Source organism: Acomys russatus, chromosome 16 (assembly GCF_903995435.1).
Source record: "Acomys russatus chromosome 16, mAcoRus1.1, whole genome shotgun sequence".
Classification (NCBI taxonomy): domain Eukaryota; kingdom Metazoa; phylum Chordata; class Mammalia; order Rodentia; family Muridae; genus Acomys; species Acomys russatus.
In genome coordinates, this window is record NC_067152.1 from 25,179,657 (window position 1) to 25,204,386 (window position 24,730).

The following is a 24,730-nucleotide window of genomic DNA, read 5'->3' on the forward strand; positions in this document are numbered from 1 at the left end:
CCGAGCTAAGCACCCCGAGAGACTGCAGGAGCCCAATCCCCGCGCCCTCCGCCCGCCCAGAGGAAATGGAAGCGCCGAGCCACGCCCCCTTACATCACCAACAAACGTAATCTCGCTCTCCGAAAAACGTGCCGCAGGGCGCAGCCCCCACCCCGTGGAAAGAGGGGCGGTCCGCCCGGGACGTGAAGCACGCCGGGACCGCTCTCGAGCCTCCCGGCAGCCTCTGCGACGGGCGTGGTGCGTAAGGAGCTGACCAGCGGTGGCCGTTTTCCGTAAGATGGCGGACCGCCGTCGGCAGCGCGCTTCCCAGGACACTGAGGACGAAGAATCTGGCGCTTCGGGTTCCGACAGCGGCTCTCCTGCGCGGGGAGGCGGAAGCTGCAGCGGAAGCGTCGGAGGCGGCGGCAGTGGCTCGCTGCCTTCTCAGAGAGGCGGCCGCGGCGGGGGCCTTCATCTGCGGCGGGTGGAGAGCGGGGGCGCCAAGAGCGCAGAGGAGTCCGAGTGTGTGAGTGAGCGCCTGCCGGGCGGCGACCCGGCAGGGGGCGGGGTGTGGGTGATGCGAGCTGTTGGTCCTCCTGTTAGAGGGAAAGGTTATCCCGCTGCGAATGTGCAGCCACCCAGAGCCCCGGGGGTGGGGGTGGGGGAAACGATTGGGTGGTTTCTCAGCTCCGGGAGTGCAGCGCAGAAACTGGGGCTGGGGGCGTAGGGAACCGGCCTTCTTGATGGGACTTTTGAAAGATTTACCTTTCTCCCTATCACTATTCCAAGCGTTTGCGTTCATTCTTCCGTCCTCCCTCACGTTTATTTGTGGGTGGGCTTCCCCATGTCTGGAAATCACAGCTCTGACCCAGGTCGTCTTCTTCCTCGCAGGAGAGTGAAGATGGCATGGAAGGAGATGGTGAGTGGTTTTACTTTATCATGAAATCTTTTGGAGATAAACTGAGGCCATGTCTTTCTAACAGATTTGTTAAGGGTTTTCGGGGAGTGGCTTTTTGTGTCATAGTGGTTAGGAGCATAGTTGTTTGGTTTGGTTCCTTTATGGAAGGTGACGGATTGAGTCCACTGTGGTACCACCACCTGCTGACAGACAGCATAGTGTTTTGTTTTGTTTTGGTCAGCGTGGTCACAAACTTCTCCATCTATAAGTAGAAACTAGTTTTTGTCTGCCTCAGAAGTTGCTGTCCAAACTAATGAGACTTAGCTTGACCCAAAGCGAGCAGTCAGAAATGTAGTTATAAACATTTATATTGTTTTTGCCCCCTTTCACATATTTGTGTTTTCCTTTCAGCTGTTCTTTCCGACTATGAAAGTGCAGAAGATTCAGAAGTGAGTGTGATAGATTCTTTTTCCTTATGGTGTAAGTCAGAAAATGTCTTACAAACCTGCATCTGTATAGTACAAAAATTCCCACTTGGCTTTCTCTTCTGGACATTCTTCATGTATGCTTTTAAAAGTCTGTTAGAAGCTGGGTGATGGTGACACACCTCTAATCCCAGCACTCAGGAGGCAGAGGCAGTAGGGTCTCTGTGAGTTTGAGGTCAGCCTGATCCTCAGAGCAAGTTTCAGGACAGCCAGGACGACACAATGGGGGGGGGGTGGAATCTGTTAGAGAAGGAACTTGTCCAGTGATGACAGCAACTTGAAGCCACGCCTATTTAAGCTACAAGTCACACTGTTAGTTGATTTATTCTCATTTAAAGAAAGTAAGTTTCGAGCCGGGCATGGTGGCGCAAGCCTTTAATCCCAGCACTTGGAAGGCGGAGGCAGGAGGATCTTTATGAGTTTGAGGCCAGCCTGGTCTACACAGCAAGTCCAGGACAGCCAAGGCTACACAGAGAAACCCTGTCTCGAAAAAAAAAACCAAAGAAAAAAGGGGAAAAAAAAAGAATATTTCTGAATCAGAGAATAAGACGCTGAAATCCTTTACAGTGTGTTTGTCCGGGTGGAGAAGACGCCACTTAGATAGCCCCTCACCCCTGTATTTTGAATGCTTGAAAGGACAGAGATCTGAGTAGTCTGTGCAAAAATGCATCCCTTATTTTATAGGTAGGGCTTTTTTGTGTCTGTGGGAGTATTTTCCAAGGCAGACAACATGTTGTAAACATTTTTTTGTTTTGATTGGATAAATAACTGTAGATGCTGTTAGAATAACATTATCATAGACTTATTTGTTGTAGAGCTGTTGAACAGACTCCTGAGTTTTGATTGTGGGTTGGGTCAAGTATTTGGTCTAGGAATATTTGTTTGATTCGTTAGGTTTTGTGACTTGTTTTGTGGTGCTGGGGGTTGAGCCTGAGGTCAGTGCATGCAAGAGAAGTGCTCTACTGCTTAGCCTCCTACCTCAGCCCCTGTCCTATAAGTACCCTAGAATTTTGACTGTCTGAGACTGTATTGCACCTTGGAAGATGGCAGTGAGCATTATTTCAGAATTCCTGTTTTAGAACGTTCCACAGAAGAAAATGATACCCTAGAAAAACTGAGGAAACACAAAAGCTGTGGCACAGAAATAACTTCAGCAGAATACAAATTCCAACAAGGTCTGGGGAGATGGCTCAGTTGGTGACGAGGGTCTGAAGCCAGTGCCAGAACCAGTGCAGAGAGTTGAGTGCGGTGGCATGTGTAACTCCCGTGCTGGGAGGCAGGACAGGTCCCTGCCGCTCACTGGCCAGTCAGTCTAGCCTTCCTGGTGGGCTCCAAACCATGGAGAGACTCTGTCTCAGAAACTACTATGGACACCTTTCCTGAGGAAGAATACCTGATTCTCTGAGCTCCACACACATGTTTATATGCACATGTTTCTGCACAGATACTCTCCAAATTCTAGTATTTAGGAGTTAGGGCCAAGAAGGTTGTTCCTTTTTTTTTTTTGGTTTTTCGAGACAGGGTTTCTCTGTGTAGCCTTGGCCATCCTGGACTCACTTTGTAAGAAGGTTGGGATTAAGATTTGTAAAAATTTTATGCCTATATGTGTTTTGCCTGAAAATATATGTGTATGTGTGTTTACACCATGTTTATGTGTACAGATGGTTGTGAGCCACCATGTAGGTGGTAGGAACACTAAACCCAGGTTCTCTGTAAGAGCAGCAAGTGTTTTTAGCTGCTGAGCCTCTAGCCCCTGTTGGTAAGTTTATAGTATCTCATCATCCTGAAAGGAGTTTGGATGTAATTCTGAGAGCAAGGAAATAAATGGCACAGAAGGTTTAAATGCACGGCATCAACTGTGGGTGAGGCAAGACTATAAATACTGGAAAAGTTTCTTTGGAGCTAGGCATGGTGCCACATGCTTTTAATCCCAGCACTCAGGAGGCAAAGGAGGCGGGTCTTTGAGTTCAAGGCCAGCCTGGTGTGCAGAACCAGTTCTAGGACAGCCAAGGCTATTCATAAACACCCTGTCTCGAAACTGCCCCCTCCAAAAGTTTCTCAGGATGAGAGGTCATAATATACAACTCACCTATAATCCCAGTGCTTGAAGGCAGAGGCAAAAGAATCAAGAGTTGAAGGTAAGCCTGAGCTTCGTAGCATACTGTCTCCAAAAAGGAATTAAAAAACAGTATCTTGCCTGGCCGTGGTGTTGCACGCCTTTAATCCCAGCACTCAGGAGGCAGAGGCAGGTAGGTGGATCACTGTGAGTTCGAGGCTGGCCTGGTCTACAAAACAAGAACAGGATGGCCAAAGCTACACAGAGAGACCCTGTCTCAAAAAACAAAACAACCCAGTATCTTAGGTTTGTCTAAGGAACTTGATGGTAGTTTTCTAGACATACTGTGAGATTGGCAAGATGTGGACCAGTTCAGGAGTTGGTAAAAATAAGGGCTTTTGGCCTGGAGAGATGGTTTCAGAGGTTAAGAGCACTGCCTCCGGCTTGTAGCCATCTATAATGAGATCTGGTGCCCTCTTCTGGTGGCAGGCATTGTATACATACTAAGTAAATAAATCTTTAAAAAGATAATAAGGGCTTTCTATCTCTGCCCCAGCTCCCGAAAAATGACATGGAGACCTATTATATTTACTAAAAGCTTCAGGCACTATAGCGGGGCAGATACTGAGCTATTCTAGCCCAACTATGCTGGCCTGGCCTTCTTCCTAGCCACAGGCCCATTACCTGCAACCTGAGTTTCTACCTGGCTGTTCCTCCTTCATGTGTGTTAACTAGTGAGAAGGAGGTGACGACGGAGAGCAATGTCCACACAGCATTGAAACAGGAGATGTAGGCTCTGTTTCTTAACAACTAAACTTCATTATACAACCCAACTAGCTTACACTAGATGGGAAAAAGAGGGAACCTTCCGGTGTCCGGTCCACGGGACGGGTCCCTAGGTGTCTCTGGCCTGTGTGTTGGCCCAGCCTGTTCACTTATCCAGGTGTGCTCAAGCCCAGTCTCAACCAGCTGTTGCTCTCTCCTCTCAGCCTGTCTGTGTCACGTGCGAAAGGCAGTCTCAATTAGAAAAACAATTGTCCAGGTGGAGTCTGCAGGTCCACTTCCTGAATTCCAGGCCCAGGATGGCTCCACCCAGTCTATCTCACGGTTAATCTCAGGGAATATCCATGGTGTGTCCGAGGGCAAAGCCCGCCAAGATTGCTTTCACCTGTGACAAAGCCTACAGTCCTTCCCACAAGGAGATGCTTCATAACAATCACAATGCCAGTGTCCAGCCTGAATCAGATCTGTACTGACACAGAAATCACATTTCAATAATACAGAAGCAGTCTTTACACAGTGTACAAAGACATCCTAACAAGAATTATTTGGGTGGGAGTAATAGAACCCACCCATTACGTTAAATCTGGACTCTGAAGGAGTCAGTTTCTAGATTGATTATTGGAGTTAATAACTAAAAAAGAGAGCATGATCAGAAAAGTCAATGGTGGGTTAGGTTTTAGATGGCTTCTTAGATTTATTTTGTCATGCTAGTGAGCCAGTTCAGGGCCTTGCCCCTGTGAGGCTGGCGCCCTAACACTGAGCAACACCCAACCAGGTTTTAGATGTCATAAGAGCAAAGGAACCCATAGGGCTTTCAAGTATTAATACCTAATACATGATTTCTAATCAGTCTCTCTCTCTTCTCCTCCACCCTCCTCTTGGAGATAGGGTCTTGGACTCATTATGGAGCCCAACCTGGCCTTGGATTTTCAGTGTCCACATGCTTCAGCCTTCCAAACGCTGGTATCTGTTACAGAGCGGTACTATTGCACCTGCCCAGTTTTACCTTTTCTAATTCTGATTAGTACTCTTTCATGCCAGTATATGGCTTTATTTTTCCCTTGTCTGCTTTTTACTCATAATGTTATCTGTGTTTACTTGGTTTAGGGTGTAGGAGCGACACTATCCTTATGCTGGTCAGAGGACCACTTGTGGGAGTCAGTTCTCATTTTCTACCATTATGGGTCCTGGGGATTGATTGGGGTTGTTAGGCTTGGTGACAAGTGCCCTCCCTGCTGAGCCATCTTGCCACCCGCTTTTCTTCACAGACAGGTTTTTCTTTTTTTCCCGCCTCAGGTTTTTCTTTTTATGCTTAGACTGTTTGAGACTAACCATTCTTGTGCCTCATCTTCATGAGTGCTAGGAGTAAAGTTTGCACCACCATGCCTCGTTACCTTTTCTTTTTTAAAAATTGTGAACATTTATATTTATTTGTGTATGTGTGTGTGTGTATAAATGGATATTATACATATATGTAAGACAGGACAACTTGTGGAGGTCCTTTCTTTTTTTTTTTTTTTTTTTTTTTTTGGAGACAGAGTTTCTCTATGTAACAGAGCCCTCACTGTCCTGGATGTGATTTGTGACCAGGCTGGTTTCGAATTCACAGAGATCCACCTGCCTCTGCCTCCATGAGTGCTGGGATTACAGGCATGCACCCCATTCTCTCCTGTCTTGGGGATCAGGCTTGGGTCATTGGTGCTTTCACTGACTGAGCCCTCTCACACCTGGTTTCTTGATATTTTTTTAGCTTATTTTGAAGTTGAAATTGTACTTTGGGTAAGGTATACATATGACATGCCTTTACTGTCTGTAGGAATGCTGTTCTTTTTTTATCTCCTTGTATGTGGTAGCTTTCACCTGCAGCAAGAAATATAGTTCAGTGTTCCTGGCAGTTCAGCCTAGGAGCCCTCCTAAAAGCTTTGAGGGGTTGTACTCAACTGGGCCTGGAGTCCTTAGTGGATGCCACAGCAAAGAATTTCTGGATAAATCAGAATGAGGTTATTGGTGAGAAGAAGGTTAAAGCTGGATGTGGTGGTGCACATCTTTACTCTCACTAGTGTGAGGCCAGCCTGCTCTACAGAGAGAGTGTCAGGCCATCCAGAGCTGCACAGAGAAACCCTGTCTCAGAAAGAAGGAAAGCCAAGGGGGCTAGAGAAATGGCACAGAGATTAAGAGCACTGGCTGCTCTAATGAATAAATAAATCTTTAAAAAGAAAAAACAGAAGAAAGAAAGAAAGCCAGGCAGTGGTTCCCAGAAAGCCAGCACTACACAGAAATCCTGTCTCAGAAAAAAAGAAAAAGGCCGGGCGTTGTGGCGCACGCCTTTAATCCCAGCGCTCGGGAGGCAGAGGCAGGCGGATCGCTGTGAGTTCGAGGCCAGCCTGGTCTACAAAGTGAGTCCAGGGTGGCCAAGGCTACACAGAGAAACCCTGTCTCGAAAAAACCAAAAAGAAAAAGAAAAAGAAAGAAGGGGGAAAAAAGAACAACAAAAGAACCAAGAAGGAAAAAAATCTACTTAAGGATCATCAAAGGTAAGAGGGTAGAAGAGGAACATGCTAGGTTGCTTTTAATGATTTACTTACTTTGTTTATTTTATTTTTGAGGCAGTATCTCCTTTACTGTAGCCCTACTGGCCGTACTTTTTCTTTCTTTCTTTCTTTCTTTTTTTTTTTTTTTTTTTTTTTTTTTTTTTTTTTTTTTTTTTTTTTTTTGAGACAGGGTTTCTCTGTAGCTTTGCTGTCCTGGACTCACTTTGTAGATCAGGCTGGCCTTGAATTTCCAGAGATCCACCTGCCTCTGCCTCCCAGAGTACTGGGATTGTAAGTGTGTGCCACCGCAGTTGGCCACCTTATTTTTTGTTTTTCCCCTTTGTGTTTCTGTGTAAAGTTGGATTTTGCTTTAAAGCCCTGGCTGGCCTGGAACTCACTACGTATAGACCAGTCTAGCCTCAGATTCACATATCTGTCTGCTTCTGCCTCCCTAAACTAGGATCAAAGGTGTGTATCATTACACCCAGAAAAATTAGATTCTCATTAGGATTGTACACGTTTCCTCCTTGACATTCTATCACAGCCTAAAGACAATGTTTTCTATAAAACAAAGTTCCTTCATTAATAATGCTAATACTATTTTTAAATCTCTAAATTAGCTAGACGTGGTAGCACACCTTTCAATTCAGCTCTTGGGTTCAAAGCCAGCCTTAGCTACATAGTTCCAAGCCAGCCTAGGCTATATATCTAGACCCCGCCTTGGGAAAGAAAGAAAAGATGGAGGTGAGGGTAGGAAGCTCAGTGGTTAAGAAAATTTACTGCAGCCCGGCAGTGGTGGTGCACACCTTTAATCCGTACTCAGGAGACAGAGGCAGGCCGATTGCTGTGATTCGAGGCCAGCCTGGTCTACAAAAGAGTCCAGGACATCCAGGGCTACACAGAGAAACCCTGTCCCGGAAAAACCAAAAAAGAAAAAAAGATGGGGGAGGGGAAAAAAAGGGTACTTACTGCTCTTGCAGAGGACCCTACTTCTGTTCCCAGACCCACATGGCAGCTCACAACCACCTGTAACTCCAGTTCCAGGGGAAGCATATGCCTTCTGATAGCCATAGGTTTCTGCATGCATGTGGTGCACACATACATGCATAGAATAAAGAGATATACTCTTCTTTCAAGGTTGAAATTCAGAGAACATGTAAGTAGAAGAGAAGAGTGAAGTAGCATCATGTACAGAGGAAGTTCTTGTATCATCTGCTCCATCACCTGGATTAAGGAAAGCACCGGATGACTGCCATCCTTTCATCCCCAACTAGAGGGGAGACAATATAATTGCGCAGGATAAGAAGAATCAAGGGTGCTTGATACGATGTAGATAAAGACTAGTGTGTCACAGTGTGGGCGTAATGACGCTGCTTCAGTTCTCTATCACTTTTCTGAGAGCCTCATTCAAAACACGCTGAGGACAAAATACCCAGATACGGAATGGTTTTGGAGTGTAAACACAGAAGTGGGAAGAGTGGCAAGTGGGATGGATGGCTTGTTTGCTTAGGTCAGATAGGCAGCCTGAGCTGAGCGTGAACAAAGGGCAGGCTATCGAAAGCTTCTGACATAGCCAGGACTCCGTGGTATCTCTGACCAGAGCCCTGGGGCTGTCCTGAAGTGAGAGGGCACATTAGGTGCCAGACACGGTAGGAGACTAAGACCAGTGTACACACATGTAGCAGGCAGTAGAGGGAACACATCACTGGTGACAATTTAGCCTTCTCTTCAGTCCATTTCTATTTGTTTTCTTTGTTTTGTTTTTGGTTTTTGAGACAGGGTTTCTCTGCGTAGTCCAGGCTGTCCTGGACTCTCTCTATAGATCAGGCTGGCCTCAAACTCACAGAGATCCACCAGCTTCTGCCTCCCAAGTACTGGGATTAAAGGCTTGCACCACCATGCCCAACCCACCCCTTTTTTTGCATTCTTTTTATATATAGGTATATAAGATTTGATAGTTATCTGCTCTATCTACATGTACACCTGCATACCAGCAGAGGGCATTAGAGGGTATAGATGGTTATGAGCCACCTTGTGGTTGTGGGAATTAAACTCAGGACCTCTGGAAGAGTAGATAATACTCTTAACCTCTGAGCCATCTTTCCAGCTCTTTAAATCTCCATCTGTAATCCACTGTTCCGTCTCCTTAGCTCCAAATCTGGAGAAAATGGGGGGAGGGATGGCCCACCACTTTTCCTTGTGTAGAGCTAGCCATACCTTCATTTCTTTTCCCACTTTAGTGTCCTAATGATACATTCTTCTTTTCTTTCTTTGTTTCTTTTTTTTTTTTTTTTTCAGAGACAGGGTTTCTCTGTGTAGCCTTGGCTGTCCTGGAATCACTCTGTAGAGCAGGGTGGCCTCAAACACACAGAAATTTGGCTGCCTCTGCCTCATGAGTGCTGGGATTAAAGGCCTACTTTTTCTTTTTTAAGTGGAGAGGTCTAACATTCTTTGTCTGGATCTGAATCATTTAAACTTGATGTGTAAACCAGGCATGGTGGTGCACACCTGTAATCCCTACACTCAGGAGGCAGAGTCAGGTAGGTCTATGTGAGTTCAAGGCCAGCCTGGTCTACAAAGAGAGTTCCGGGACCACCAAGGCTACACAGATAAACCCTGTCTCAAAAAAAAAACCAAAAACCAAACTTGATGTGTTAAAAGAAGAAAAAAAAGCCAGGTGTGGTAGTTCTAGCATTTAATCCCAGCGGCTGGCGGCAAAGGCAGGTTTGAGACCAGCCTAGACTACATAGCAAGTTCTAGGACAGCCAAGACTACATGGCAAGACCTTGTCTAAAAAAAAGTTTTGGGCCTGCTGTAGTGGCGCACACCTTTAATCTCCCAGTACATGGGAGGCAGAAGCAGGTGGATCAGTGTGAGTTTGAGGCCAGCCTGGTCTACAAAGTGAGTCCAGAATAGCAAGGCTACAGAGAAACTCTTTCAAAAAAGAAAAAAGAAGAAAACAATGTTAGGGGATAAGTAGGTAATGGTTCAGAGAGAGAACTAGGCCACTGGTTGCTTTCATTTCTACAGCCAACTAAAAATCTTTTATTTTATGATGTTACTTTGGATAGTGTTGTTTTCTCTAGCAATCTCATGCTGTAGGAAATTCAGCATATGTGTAATAATATAAAAAGTACAGTCTTAGGGCTGGAGAGACGGCTCAGCGGTTAAGAGCACTGACTGCCCAGAGGTCCTGAGTTCAATTCCCACCACCACATGGTGGCTCACAACCATCTATAATGTGACCTGATGCCTTCGTCTTGCCTGCAGGTGTGTATGTAGGCAGAGCACTGTATACATAATAATTAATAAATCTTTTTTAAAAAATTCTTGGAAGCTGCATGTGGTGGTGCACGCCTTTAGTTCTAGCACTTGGGGAGGCTGAGGCAAGCAGATCTCTGTGTGTTCTAAGCCAGTCTGGTCTAAAACCAAGTTCAAACCAGCCAGGGCTATGTAGTGAGACTTTGTCTCCAAAACCACAACAAAGCCATGTGATCTGGTCCTGTGGTGCACATAACTTGATGGTTAGTGCTTGTCTTGCCTATTTGAGGCCCCTAGTTTGATCCACAGTAAGTCATGGGGCTCGGATTGTAGCTCAGTGGTAGAATAAATATACCCTACGTCCTGAGTTCAGTCCCTATCTCCAAAAGAAGGGGTGTGGGGCAGATGTGGTGACTTGGTAGATGAGAGTATTTCTGGAACCACATGTGGACGGAGAGAACTAACTCCCAGATTGTCCTCTGACCTCCACATGAGCCATAGAAAACCTTTGTGTTTTTCTCAGTTAATCCCATCACTCGGGAGGCAGAGGCAGGCCGATCAATGTGATTTTGAGGCCAGCCTGGTCTACAAAGCAAGTCCAGGACACCCAAGGCTAACACAGAAGAAACCCTGTCTCAAAAAAAAAAAAAAAAAAAGAACAAAATGGTTTTATATAGTTTTTTTTTTGTTTAGGGAGGGGGGGTTGTTGTCATAGTTTTGTTTTTTTTTCTTAATTTTATTTATTTATTTATTTTGTTTGATTTTGTTTTTTCGAGACAGGATTTCTCTGTGTAGCCTTGGCTCTCCTGGACTCACTTTGTAGACCAGACTGGCCTCAAACTCAGTGATCTGCCTGCCTCTGCCTCCCGAGTGCTGGGATTAAAAGGCATATGCTACCATGCCCTGCAGGTTTTTTTGTTTTGGTTTGGTTTGTTTTTTTTAATGTATACAGTTCCACCTGCATGTATGCCTGCATGCCAGAAGAGGGCATCAGATCATAGATGGTTGTGATCCACCATAAGATTGCTGGTAACTGAACTCTGGACCTTTGGAAGAGCAGCCGGTGTGCTGTTGCTCTTAACCTCTGAGTCCTCTCTCTAGCCAGTAGTTTTTCTTTTAAGTTGAAGTAGGATTTTTGTTTGTTTGTTTTTTGCTTTTTTGTTTTTCGAGACAGGGTTTCTCTGTGTAGCCTTGCTGTCCTGAACTCTCTTTGTATACCATGCTGGCCTCAAACTCACATCAATCCACTTGCCTCTGCCTCTGCATGCCCAGTGCTGGGATTAAAGGAGTGCGCCACCACGCCCATCTTGAAGCAGGATTTGTTTTGTTTTGTTTTGTTTTGTTTTCGAGACAGGGTTTCTCTGTGTAGCCTTGGCTGTCCTGGACTCACTTTGTAGACCAGGCTGGCCTCGAACTCACAGCGATACGCCTGCCTCTGCCTCCCGAGTGCTGGGATTAAAGGCATGCGCCACCACACCTGGCTTTGAAGCAGGATTTTTTAAAAAGCATTTTTCTTAAGGGTTTATTTATTTATTTGTTTATTATTTGGTATACAGTATTCTATCTGCATGTACCCCTGCAGGCCAGAAGAGAACATCAGATCACATTATAGATGGTTGTGAGCCACCATGTGGTTGCTGGGAATTGAACTCAGGACCTCTGGAAGAGCAATCAGTGCCCTTAGCCTCTGAGCCATCTCTCCAGCCCAAAGTAAGGTCTTAATGTGATACCCGAGCTAGCATGGAACTCTTAGTCTTCTTGCCACAGCTCCTGAGTTGCTGAGATTATAGGTGTTTGCCACCTTGCTAAAGCTACAGAATAAGAATGATTGGTAATTACTACTCTAAGCCAGTTTTAGAAAACAATTGTTTATGGTGTGTGTGTGTGTGTGTGTGTACACGCATGTGTGTGGAAGGTAGTGGAGTGGGATTAGGTTCTCTCCTTGTACTGTATGGGTTCTGTGGTTCAAACTCCAGCCCTTAGGCTTGGCAGCAAGTGCAATGACTCACTGAGCCGTATTTCGGTCTCCTAAACCATTTTGAGGTTAGAAATTCTCAACTTAAGCCAGATTATTATTATTAAACACTGTGTGTTTAAGATTTGTGGAAAGGGAAAGAAACGTTCTATAAAATTAGTCTTCAAACTTCCACTATTAAAAATTCCTCGGGGCTGGCGAGAGAGCTCAGAGGTTAAGAGCACTGACTGCCCTTCCAGAAGTTCTGAGTTCAATTCCCAGCAACCACATGGTGGCTCACAGCCATCTATAATGAGATCTGATGCCCTCTTCTGGCATGCAGGTGGACATGCAGGCAGAACACTGTACACATAATAAATAAATAAATCTTTTTTAAAAATTTCCTTACCTGTGCATTTCTGAATTATCTATAAAGACATGCGTGTGCATATTGTATATGTGTGTGTATGTATGTATGTATGCATGCTTGCATGAGAGAGAAAGAGATCTAGTGCCCTGTTCTCGAGAATATTGGGGTGTATATATGTGTTGCTAACGATTGAGCCATCCCTAGGCCTTTTCATGCCAGGCAAATACACTACCATAGCGTTAATAACCCAGCCCTTGAAATGCTTGTGTCGTTCCTTAGGAACTGTCCACTTTGTATTTTGAGACAGGGTCTCCCATGAGGACCAGAGGCTCGTCAGTGAAGTCAGGTCAGCTGGCCAATAAGCCCCAGAACCTCTTGTCTTCTGCCTTGACCTCTGGGATTGCCAGTGTGTACCACCATGCCTACCTTTGTTCATAGGTGCTAGACCTGGCTCTTTATGCATTTGTGGCAAGCCTTTTATCAACCTAGCTATCTCCCCGGCCTCTCTTTTTTTGTTGTTTTATAAGGTAGGATCTCACATATCGCACGTTGGCCTCTCTTAATATGTAGGTGAAGATGACTTTGCACGCCTGATTTCAGAATAATAGAAAATAAAATTTTTCTGTTCATATCTTACTCCATAATTAACAAGGACATCTTTTCAGGGTGAAGAAGAATACAGTGACGAGGAAAACTCAAAGGTGGAGCTGAAGTCTGAAGCTAATGATGATGCTGATTCCTCAGCAAAGGAGAAGGGAGAAGAAAAGCCTGAGAGTAAAGGCACGGTGACTGGAGAGAGGCAAAGTGGGGATGGACAGGTTAGTACACAGCACAGCCCTCCACTCGGGGCTGGTGTAGGGCCTCTCAACTACTCGGAAGAGTACGGAGTCCTTTATCTTCCAGGAGAGCACAGAGCCTGTGGAGAACAAAGTGGGTAAAAAAGGCCCTAAGCATTTGGATGATGATGAAGATCGGAAAAATCCAGCCTATATACCCAGGAAAGGGCTCTTCTTTGAGCATGATCTCCGAGGACAGACTCAGGAAGAGGAAGTCCGGTAACAGCCATTTTCTGCTCTTCAGGTTGCTGGCTACTGTGCTTAGTGCTCACTGTGTGTCAGATGCTTTGCTGACTTTTATGCCTGAATTGTTTCCTTTACCACTCAAAATGTTTCAAGTATTATGATTATTACTCCTGTCAGATGAGGAAAATGAAACAGAACCTAGTAGCTAGTTCCTGGGCATGGTGTCACATTTGCAGTCCCAGGATTCAGGAGTCTAAAGCAGGATGGTTGTGAGCGTGAGGTCAGTTTGGCTATCTAGTGAGCCCCTGCCTCACAAAGCAAAAAAGTGGATGTGGTAGTATCTATCCCCAACCCCAGCTCTTAGGAGGCAGAGACGGAAAGATCTCAGAGAGGTTGGTTTGAGGCCAGCCAGAGGTACATGGGAAGACCCTGTCTTCCAGGCATGGTGGCGCACACCTGTAAGCCCAGCACTGAAGGAGGCAGAGGCAAGCGGATCACTTTGAGTTCAAGGCTGGTCTGGTCTACGAAGTGAGTCCAGGACAGCCAAGGCTACACAGAGAAACCCTGTCTTGAAAAACCAAAAAAAAAAAAGAAAGAAAAGATTTGGTAGCTGTTGGTGGTAAAAGAGCTGGGATCCAGATTCAGGGAATCGTCTCCAGAACCTTAGGCATCGTTACACTTCTACCACCTTTAATCTGTGGCTGGCTCTGAGATAGGAAGGTTTGGTAGACTGCATTTTAGTAGAGAGATAATTTCAAAATACTGGTTGTCTCAAGACACCTCTGCTTGGCTTGGTGCAGACCCAAGGGACGGCAGCGAAAGTTATGGAAGGATGAGGGTCGCTGGGAGCATGATAAGTTCCGTGAGGACGAACAGGCCCCAAAGTCCCGACAGGAGCTCATCGCTCTTTATGGCTATGACATTCGGTCTGCTCACAACCCTGATGACATCAAACCCCGAAGAGTCCGCAAACCTCGGTAAGAAACTCTGCTTTCTAAATGCCTTTCTAATCTTTTAAGTGACTAAGTATGGTGTATGGAATATCTCCCCGACTCCCTGTGTAAACATGGAGGTCTCTTTTCTTATGTTTTTCATAATAATTTGACTGTTTCAGATATGGAAGTCCCCCACAAAGAGATCCAAACTGGATCGGTGATCGATCAAGCAAGTCCCATCGCCACCAGGGTCCTGGGGGCACCCTACCACCAAGGACATTTATTAACAGGAATGCAGCAGGTACTGGCCGCATGTCTGCATCCAGGAATTATTCTCGATCTGGGGGCTTCAAGGAAGGTCGTACTAGTTTTAGGCCTGTGGAGGTTGGTGGGCAGCATGGTGGCCGGTCTGGTGAGACTCTTAAGCATGAAGCTAATTACCGGTCACGGCGTCTGGAGCAGACTCCTATGAGGGATCCATCTCCAGAACCAGATGCTTCGTTGCTTGGCAGTCCTGAGAAAGAAGAGGCAGCCTCAGAGACACCAGCTGCTGTTCCTGATGCTGCGCCACCAGCTCCTGACAGGCCCATTGAGAAGAAATCCTATTCCCGGGCAAGAAGGACCCGGACCAAAGTTGGGGATGCAGTCAAAGCCACTGAGGAGGTTCCTCCTCCATCTGAAGGGCTTACTTCAGCAGTCGCTGTCCCAGAAACTGCTCCTCCTCCAGCTGCTAAGACTGGGAACTGGGAGGCTCCAGTAGAGTCTGCCACAGGTGGACTTGAGCAAGATGTGGCACAGCTGAATATAGCAGAACAAAACTGGAGTCCAGGACAGGCTTCATTCCTGCAACCACGGGAGCTTCGAGGTGAGCGCCACTGGCTTGGGTCACTGGGAATGTAGTGTCTGACTAATGGCTCCCTTTAACTCAGCAGAGCAAAAAGTGTAGATTCCTAGTCTGTCTGCCTGTCCTCAGGGTGGTGTTCTCTGTTTCCCAAGCCTGTCATGCTACTTACGCACATTGCTAACTGTGAGTGCTTCGCTCCTCAGTCAGGGTTAACTTCATCTTCTCTGCACAAAAAGTGATAGAAGATAGCATCTTCAGACTGTCCGACTGTCTGAGCCAGTGGTTAAATGTTGGAAGGCAGAAACATATTTGAATTTGAATCTGGATCTTTCGTTCTAAAGGGAAAGCCTTTCCAAAATCCTCCTCTTTTGTAGAGACAGACTTCTCACTAGAACTATATATAATACTGGTGCTTTTGGTATGTTTAGAAAAGAGGCTAGAAGGAAGACTTGAACTGTTAATTAATTTTTAAAAATTATTTATTACATATATAGTGTTCTGCCTGCACACATGCACACCTGAAGAGGGCACCAGATCTCATTATAGATGGTTGTGAGCCACCATGTGGTCGCTGGGAATTGAACTCAGGACCTTTTGAAGAATAGCCAGTGCTCTTAACCTCTGAGCCATCTCTCCAGCCCTGTTAATTAAATTTAAAAACACATGTAGGGTGGTGGTGCTACAAGCCTTTAATCTCAGCACGTGGGAGGCAAAGGCAGGTAGATCTCTGAGTTCAAGGCCAGCCTGGTCTACAAAGTCAGTTCTAGGACGGCTGGCACTTCACAGAGAAACTGTCTCAAAAAAACAAAACAAACAAAAGCACATGTAGCTAGCAGATATCATATAGTTTTTGAAGTCTAGCCCTTGTTGTTATTGTTGGGTTTTGGTTTTTTTTTTTTTTTTTAGATTTTACTTATTTTTGTGTGTGTGTTTTACCTGTACCTATATCTATGCACTCCTCCCCCCCCCCTTTTTTTTTTTTGAGACAGGGTTTCTCTGTGTGTAGCTTTGGCTATCCTAGAATCACTTTGTAGACCAAGGTGGTCTTGAACTCATAGCAATCCGCTGCCTCTGCCTCCTGAGTGCTGGGATTAAAAGTGTGTTTGTTCCACCACTGCCAGGCAAACATTTATATTCTAAGTAAGTATGAAATTATTCACCCTTCTCAGCCGGTATACTGTTACTTTATGTGTGTTTTCAGGGCTGACTGTTTGGTATTGGATAACCAGTTGGTGTGCCTTGCCCATTTCTCCTGCTCTCGGCATTCCTTAGTTGCCCGTAGGTCTTTGTATAGGTTTAAGGCCTGATAGACTTTTCCCTATCCACTTTGGCATATCTGTTGTTGTTCTTGTTCAGGGAGGTCATATTTGTGAGCATTTATGGGTGCAATTTGCTAGGCAGGGAGCACACTCTCAGCAAACTCCCTGATCCTTTCGCTCTTAAAAAAATCTTTCCACCCCCTCTTCCTCTGTGATCCCTGAGTCGTAGGTGTGACAGTTGTTTTGTGAACTTACCTGTTGCGACTGGGCTCCAAAACTGATTTTGATTGGTTGTGGTTTGGCTTTTTTCTAATGGTCTCCATCTGTTGCAAGAGAAGATTCTCTTTTTTATTTTTTTGAGACAGGGTCTCTCTGTGTAGCTCTGGCTGTCCTGGACTCTCTTTGTAGTCCAGGCTGGTCTCAAACTCACAGCAATCCACCTGTCTCTGCCTCCTGAGTGCAGTGCTTTAAAGGCGTGCGCCACCATGCCCAGTGAATTGCATCAGACAGTTGTGAGCTGCCATATGCATCCTGAGAATTGAAGTCAGGACCTTTAGAAGAGCAGTGAGTGCTCTTAACCAGTGAGCCATCTCTCCAGTCCTCCCTCACCCCCACCCTTTTTTTTTTTTTTTTTAAGTTTTTCAAGACAGGATTTCTTCGTGTTATCTTGGCTGTCCTGGACTTGCTTTGTAGACCAGGCTGTCCTTGAACTCACAGTGATCCACCTGCTTCTGCCTCCCAAGTGCTGGGATTATAGGCATGTGCCACCACGCCTAGCAGGTGGTTTACACCTTTAATCCCAGCATTTGGGAGGCAAAGGTGGGCAGATCTCTGTGAGTTTAAGGTTACAAATTGAGTCCAGGACAGAGCCCTGTTACACAGAGAAACCCTATCTCAAAAAACCAAAACCAAAAACAAACAAAAAATCATGTATTTGCTTGAGGGCTGGAGAAGTGGCTCAGTGGTTAAGGATACATACTGTTTTTACAAAAGACTGGAGTTCAATTTTCAGCACTCACATCAAGGACCTCATAACTGCCTAGAAGTCTAGCTTTATGGAGTCAATACCTCTCAGACCTTCTTGGGCACATACACAGATAACATAACATACATACATACATACATCCTTGGACACATACACAGATACACATACACACATAGGTACACATATACATACGTACATACAGTAAATAAGCAAATTTATTTTAGGAGGATTTGTTTGTTTATTTATTTGTTTGTTTATTTTGGTTTTTCGAGACAAGAGTTTCTCTGTGTAGCCTTGGCCATCCTGGACTCACTTTGTAGACCAGGCTGGCCTCGAACTCACAGCGATACGCCTGCCTCTGCCTCCCGAGTGCTGGGATTAAAGGCGTGCGCCACCATTTAGGAGGATTTATTTACTTCATGTATATGATGAATATTTTGCCTGCATGTATATTTGTGCACCACATATATGTCTGGTGCTTAAGTAGGCCAGAAGAGGGGTTAGAAGTCCCTGGAATTAGAGTTACTGGTGGTTGTGAGCCACCGAGGGTGCTGGAAATCAAACCTGGGTCCTTTGCAAGAGCTCTGAGTGCTCTTAACCACTGAGCCCATGTCTTTATTCTAAATAATTTTTATCTAAAGAGAATGTAATCTCTTTCTTATATCTAGTGTTCTTAGGTAACATTTAGGCCAGCACTTTATAGTATGTTTAATAATGTGCTAATTACAATCTCCTAAGGTTTCTATATAGGAAATACCTTATTTATTAGGAAAATTTTGAACTTGAGGGTTTTTTGTTTTGGGGTTTGTTTGTTTGGTTGGTTGGTTCTATTCAAGACAGGGTTTCTCTGTGTAGGTTTGGCTGTCCTAGATTCGCTTTGTAAAACCAGGTTGGCCTTGAATTTACAGAGATCCACCTGCTTCTGCCTCCCTGAGTGCTGGGATTAAAGGCTTCTCTAACAGTTTGTTTTGTGGTAACCAAGCGCCCTGCTGAGCTTGAGTTTATTTTTGAGTCCTTTTTCAAGGACTTTAGTGTGGTAATAAAGATGTTGGGCAGGGCTGGAGAGGTGGCTCAGAGGTTGAGAGCACTGTCTGCTCTTCCAGAAGTCTTGAGTTAAGTCTCAGCAACCACATGGTGGCTCATAACCATCTATAAGAGATTTGGTGCCCTCTTTTGGTGGGCAGGTACATATGCAGACAGAACATTATGTACATAATAAATCTTAAGAGAGAATGGGGGGCAGAGGGAGGAGTAGGTATGTTAGGCAACAGGGGCCAATTTTCAAATGCTAGCACTGACAATGTGTGTGTGTACTTTAGTGGATGTGTGTATACTACATTTAAGGGCATTGGATCCCCCGGAACTAGAGTTAAATATATGGTTGTAAGCTTGGATATAGTTGTTGGGAACTGATCTGCAAGAGTAACAAGTTAAGGACAGGCAGTGGAGGCTCTTACCCTTAATCCCAACAATCAGGAGGCAGAAGCAAGCAGATCTGTGAGTTCAAGGCCAGCCTGGTCTACTGAGTAAGATCCAGGACAACCAAGGCTACTCAGAGAAACCCTGTCTTGAATAAAACCAGAGAGAAACAAGCAGCTGTTTTAAAGTATTTTGCTAGTTTAAAAGAATGCACTTATTCCCGGGTGGTGGTGGTGGTGGCACACACCTTTAATCCTAGTACTTGGGAGGCAGAGGCAGGTGAATTGCTGTGAGTTCAAGGCCAGCCTGGTCTACAAAGTGAGTCCAGGACAATCAAGGCTACACAGAGAAACCCTGTCTCTACAAAAAAAAAAAAAAAAAAAGTGCACTTGTTATTTTTTTTTTGTGGCACCTTTGAATCCTGTTCACATCTATCTGCTCTCAACCAGGGCCTTTCTGTATATTGCAGGTATGCCTAACCACATCCACATGGGAGCCGGACCTCCACCTCAGTTTAACCGGATGGAAGAAATGGTACAGAAATGGGAAGGAGGAGGGCTGGGGCTCTGTGCCTTGGTGTCAGAGAATGCATGATGCCCTGATTCAGCTTCCAGTACTGTCAGAGTGTTGAGAGAGACTCTTACTGTTTAGCTGTGGCTGGCCTGGAGCTGCCTATGTAGACTAGGCTGGCCTTGGACTCAGACAGACAAATCTGTCTGTCTCTGCCTCCCAACTGCTAGTACTAAACATGTGCACCACTGTGCCTGAGACCTCAGTTACAGTGTGGCAAAACACCATGACCAAGGCGGTTTATAAAAAGAAGGAAGGCATTTAATTGGGCTTGCAGTTTCAGATGGTTAGAGGCGAGATAGCAGAGTGAAGACATGGCAACAGGAACATCTGGAAGCTTACTTCTTGACCCAAAAGTAGGAGGCAGAGAGGGCACCTGGAATGGCCCAGGCTTTTGAAATCACAAAACCCACTGGAGTGACTCAGGCCCTTCAGCAAGGCCATACCGCCTAGTCTTTCTCAGACAGTTCTAATTCAGGACAAAGGGTGCAAATGTGGGTCACTCATTCAGACCACCGCTCTTGTGCACTGTTAAAATAAGCTCTTTTGGCTGGGCAGTGGTGGCGCACGCCTTTAATCCCAGCATTGGGAGGCAGAGGCAGGTGGATCTCTGTGAGTTCAAGGCCAGCCTGGTCTACAAAGGGAGTCCAGGACAGTCGGGGGAGGGGGTAGTGGACGACGACAACAACAACAAAAAAGCTCCTTTTACTGTTGGACATGTCCCCTTGTCCTTTAATCCAGGCTTGCCTGGAACTTTGATATAGCTCAAGTGAGCTTCACACTCAATTGTCCTCCTACTTTTGATTTTAGAGTTTTGAGATTACAGGCTAAGGCCACCATGCCAGCCAATATAAGTTCTTGATAGCAGTTTTTCCATTGGCCACTCGTGGGTTTTATTTTGTTTGATTTTTTTAATTTGGACCTTAGAAATGTAGAGCATTGAGGTTCAAATGTTGGTGTGTTTCATCAACTTTTCAGTTCATCTTACAAATATTTGTTAAATAATTCTGTGTACCAAGTTTTACAAACCTAAAGCAGGAGAATCACTGTTCTAGACTCTTAACAAATCTCTTTATCTCAGGGTGTCCAGGGTGGTCGAGCTAAACGTTACTCATCCCAGCGGCAGAGACCTGTGCCAGAGCCCCCTGCTCCTCCTGTGCACATCAGCATCATGGAGGGACATTACTATGACCCATGTGAGTTTGTTCTTACTGTTAGGATGCCTTTCTTGTCAGCATAAAGCCTTCCACCTTCTAGTCTCCTTTCTGGCTCACAGTGGTTAGCCACACTATCTATCTATCTATCTATCTATCTATCTATTTATTTATTTATTTATTTATTTTGGTTTTTCAAGACAGGGTTTCTCTAAGTAGCCTTGGCTGTCCTGGACTCGCTTTGTAGACCAGGCTGGCCTCGAACTCACAGCGATCCACCTGCTTCTGCCTCCCGAGTGCTGGGATTAAAGGCGTGTGCCACCACGCCCGGCTTAGCCACACGCTCTAGTTGATGTTTTCTTTGTATGGAAAACTTAGAACCTCAAAGGTCTGCAGGACAGACAGAGTTGCTGATGTGGTCTGAAGGGTCCAGGTTTATAAGAATCTCTATGTCTTACAGTGCAGTTCCAGGGACCAATCTATACCCATGGCGACAGCCCTGCCCCGCTGCCTCCACAGGGCATGATTGTGCAGCCAGAAATGCACCTTCCTCACCCAGGTAAGCTTGCACTCCTCTTTATGCTTATAGTACTCAGGGATCTGCCGTGGTTTCAGATGCTGACCACCCTGGCTGCTTATGCAATAAACTCAATCTTAAGTCCCATTTTTAAGGATTGCAGTCTAGCCTGTTGTGCTCAGTGGTCCAAGTTTACCATTCTAAGATAAGTCACATACTCCTTTACAGTTTCTTTTGCTTTCCTTTTTTGCCCAGGTTTACATCCACATCAGTCACCAGCACCTCTGCCCAATCCAGGTCTCTACCCACCACCAGTGTCCATGTCTCCAGGACAACCACCACCCCAACAGTTGCTTGCTCCTACTTACTTTTCTGCTCCGGGTGTCATGAATTTTGGTAACCCCAATTACCCTTACGCTCCAGGAGCACTGCCTCCGCCTCCGCCTCCTCATCTGTATTCTAACACACAGGTAAGATGCCTGGTTTTTCTAGGTTTACATCCTTTAAATCACACAGGAGGGAACGTTAAAAGAATTTTGTAAGAGAATTTCAATGTCTTTGATTCTCCTTTGTGGCACTAGGATGCCTCTTGGTGGTCAGGAACTGGATATGCAGCTTATGTAATGTCTATCATTGCTGATTTTCAGGGTATTTCTTTGTTGGTGTTTTTTTTTTTTTTCTTTTCTTTTTTTAAAATTTGATACAGAGTATGTCACTGTGTAGCACTCAATGGCTTGGAACTAGTTATATACACCAGTCTGGCCTCAAATTCACAGAGACCCACCGCTTGTGCCTCCTGAGTGCTGGGATTAAAGGCCTGCACCACCAAGTGTGGTCTTGTTTTTTGTTCTTTTGAGGTAGGTCTCACCGTAGCCCTGTTTGGCTGAAATATATGATCCTCAGCCTCTGATGCCCAGGTACTTGGGAAAACCATGCTTGGCTTTCTCTTCGGTTTCTTTAAGGATTAGTGTCTTACGGTATATCATGGGTGTCCCCATGTGTTATCTGTTCAACTGTACAAAGGACTATGTTCTCCTGGACAACACGTCGATCCCTGTCCTGAGGGCACTTTATACTGTCTGGCATCTAAGTGTCACCATTCAGCCCAACTCTTACATTTGTCAGTTACTGGAAGGATTGGAGAAAGCTGGACACGACTTTAAAGAAAGGAAACCAGGGACCACAAAGATGGCACCCATGGCCAGCAGCTCACAACTGCCAGTAACTCCAGCTAGAGAGGAGTTTTTACTGGCCTCTGAGGTCACCAGCGCACAGTCACACAGACTGTCTTAGCTGTCTTGTTAAGATGACTCTCGCTGTGAAGCAAGAACAGTAGTATGACCAAAAGCATTTTGTTTGTTTGGGGTTCTTTTCTGGTTTGGGGGTTTTTTTGGTTTGGTCTTTTTGGGGGGGGCGGTGTTGAGACAGGGGTTTGTCTGTGTAGCCTTGGCTATCCTGGACGCGCTTTGTAGATCTGGCTGGCTTTGAACTCAGAGATTCGCCTGCCTCCACCTCCCCGAGTGCTGGGATTAAAGGTGAAAGAGTGCTACTCTGTGGTTTGCTCTTTACAGCTTGTTCAGCCTGTTTTCTTTTTCTTTTTGTCTTCTCTTTTGGTTTTTTGAGACAGGGTGTCATTATGTAGAACACCAGGTGTGTGCCACCACACCCAGCAAGTTCTGAAATCTTTTTTTTGGGGGGGGGGCCATGCGCTGGAGAGATGGCTCAGAGATTAAGAGCACTCTCTGTTCTTCCAAAGTTCCTGAGTTCAATTCCCAGCAACCACATGGTGGCTCACAACCATATATAATGAGATCTGGTGCCCTCTTCTGGCAGGCAAGGCACACATTCAGGCAGAATATTTTATATGTAATAAATAAATAAATCTTTTTAAAAAAATTTTTGTTTTTCAGTGCTTTTTGTTTTTGCAGTTGGTTAATGTTGCTCATAATTTGGGTTAATTCTTAACTTTTTTTCCTCCTGGTTGTGGGGTCCTAGGCTCCATCACAGGTGTATGGAGGAGTGACCTACTATAACCCTGCCCAGCAGCAGGTGCAGCCAAAGCCCTCCCCACCCCGGAGGACTCCCCAGCCAGTCTCTATCAAGCCTCCTCCACCTGAGGTATGGCCACTCCCACACTCTGAGCATGTGGGCTTTGCTTTCTCCAGAGGGTTTCTCTTCTTCCTTTTAGGGTGTGTTTCTATGGAAATCTTTATGTATGACATGATAGCAAATTCTAACTTTATCATTTCAGGTTGTAAGCAGGGGTTCCAGTTAATATGCATTTTTGAATATTTCAAATATAACATCATGTGAAAGTAAGTACCCCAGTGTACTGTGACTCTTAGTCTAAAACTAATACTTTTTTTTTTTTTAGATATTTATTTATTTATTATGTATATGAGTATGCTGTCTTCATGCACACCAGAAGAGGGCGTTGGATCATATTACAGATGGTTATGAGCCACCATGTGGTTGCTTGGAATTGAACTCAGGACCTCTGGAAGAGCAGCCAATGCTTTTAGCTGCTGAGCCATCTCTCCAGCCCCCTAATGCTCTTTGTTTGTTTGTTTTGAGACAGTGTTTCTCTATGTAGCCTTGCCTGTCCTGGACTTGCCACCTGGACCAGGCTGGCCTTGAACTCATAAAGATCCACCTGCCTTTGCCTCCCGGTGAGTGCTGGGATTAAAGGTGTACGCCACCATACCCAGTTCACAATGAAATTTTTTAAAGATTTATTTATTAGGCCGGGTATGGTGATGAATGCCTATAATCCTAGCACTCAGGAGGCAGAGGCAGGCAGGTCGTCGTGAGCTTGAGGCCAATCTGGTTTACAAATTGAGTCTAGGATAGCCAAGGCTACACAGAGAGACCCTGACCTGGGAGTAGGGGGGTAAAAAAAAAAAGATTTCTTTATTACATATACAGTGTTCTGCCTACATGTACACCTGTACACCACCAGAGAATACCAGATCTCATTATAGATGGTTGTGAGCCACCATCTGGTTGCTGGGAATTGAACTCTAATTAATGCTGTGCACTATAGTCATTGGATATCTCAGGGATCTTGTTCTATGAATGTATTGGCAGAATTGAAGAGAAACCATCCTTACCTTCAGAGTATCATTTGGGAAACTGCAGAATAAAAATACAGGAACCCAACCTAAACTAGATTAAGAAAAGGAGGAAAAATCTGAATTTAATTTGTTACAACCAAAAAAGCCAGTTCTAAAGGTTTTAGAAGAGGGTGGCTATGGGGTTGCTTCCTGGCTTTGGGTCGTGTGTGTTTTGTTAGGAGGTTAGATCTCTCTGTATAGCCCAAGCCGGCCTCAAGCTTTGCATGTTCCTGCCTCCACCTCCTGAGTGCTGCGATTACAGGCGTGGGCTGCCACACCTGACTCTGGGGTGTTTTTATTGCTCTTGTTTTGTGGTCATTAAAGCACCTTATTTAGAAGCTTAGGGTGTAGCATGTTCAAGGTCTTAGGCTTGATCTGTGGTGCCAAATAAACCGTATTATTTAGAAATGTGGCCCTTGAGAAGGCTTATATACATACTCAGAGGCCCACTGACACACACCTTCTCTTTTAACTCTCAGTAGATCAGGCGAGGTGGACGCTTGGGAGAGAAGGACAACTGGCTGTCTACTACTTGAGGGCTTCAGAGGTGCGGGTGGCCTGCACACAGCTGCAAGATGAGAGGCCCTCTTCTCTG

The 24,730-nt window shown here is 45.3% G+C and overlaps 1 protein-coding gene across 1 annotated transcript; it reads left to right on the forward strand.

Annotated features, from left to right (window-relative positions):
- Nucleotides 1–201: 201 nt before the first annotated feature.
- Casc3 (CASC3 exon junction complex subunit) lies at nucleotides 202–24,691 on the forward strand. The gene is made up of 14 exons (XM_051158508.1): nucleotides 202–505; nucleotides 871–898; nucleotides 1,289–1,326; nucleotides 12,983–13,135; nucleotides 13,221–13,372; nucleotides 14,140–14,316; nucleotides 14,454–15,139; nucleotides 19,251–19,315; nucleotides 20,433–20,547; nucleotides 20,966–21,064; nucleotides 21,278–21,492; nucleotides 23,018–23,140; nucleotides 23,274–23,337; nucleotides 24,615–24,691. The coding sequence occupies exons 1-13, from the start codon at nucleotides 278–280 to the stop codon at nucleotides 23,295–23,297; spliced, it is 2,103 nt and encodes a 700-aa protein (XP_051014465.1). The 5' UTR covers nucleotides 202–277; the 3' UTR covers nucleotides 23,298–23,337; nucleotides 24,615–24,691.
- The last annotated feature ends 39 nt before the right edge of the window (nucleotides 24,692–24,730 follow it).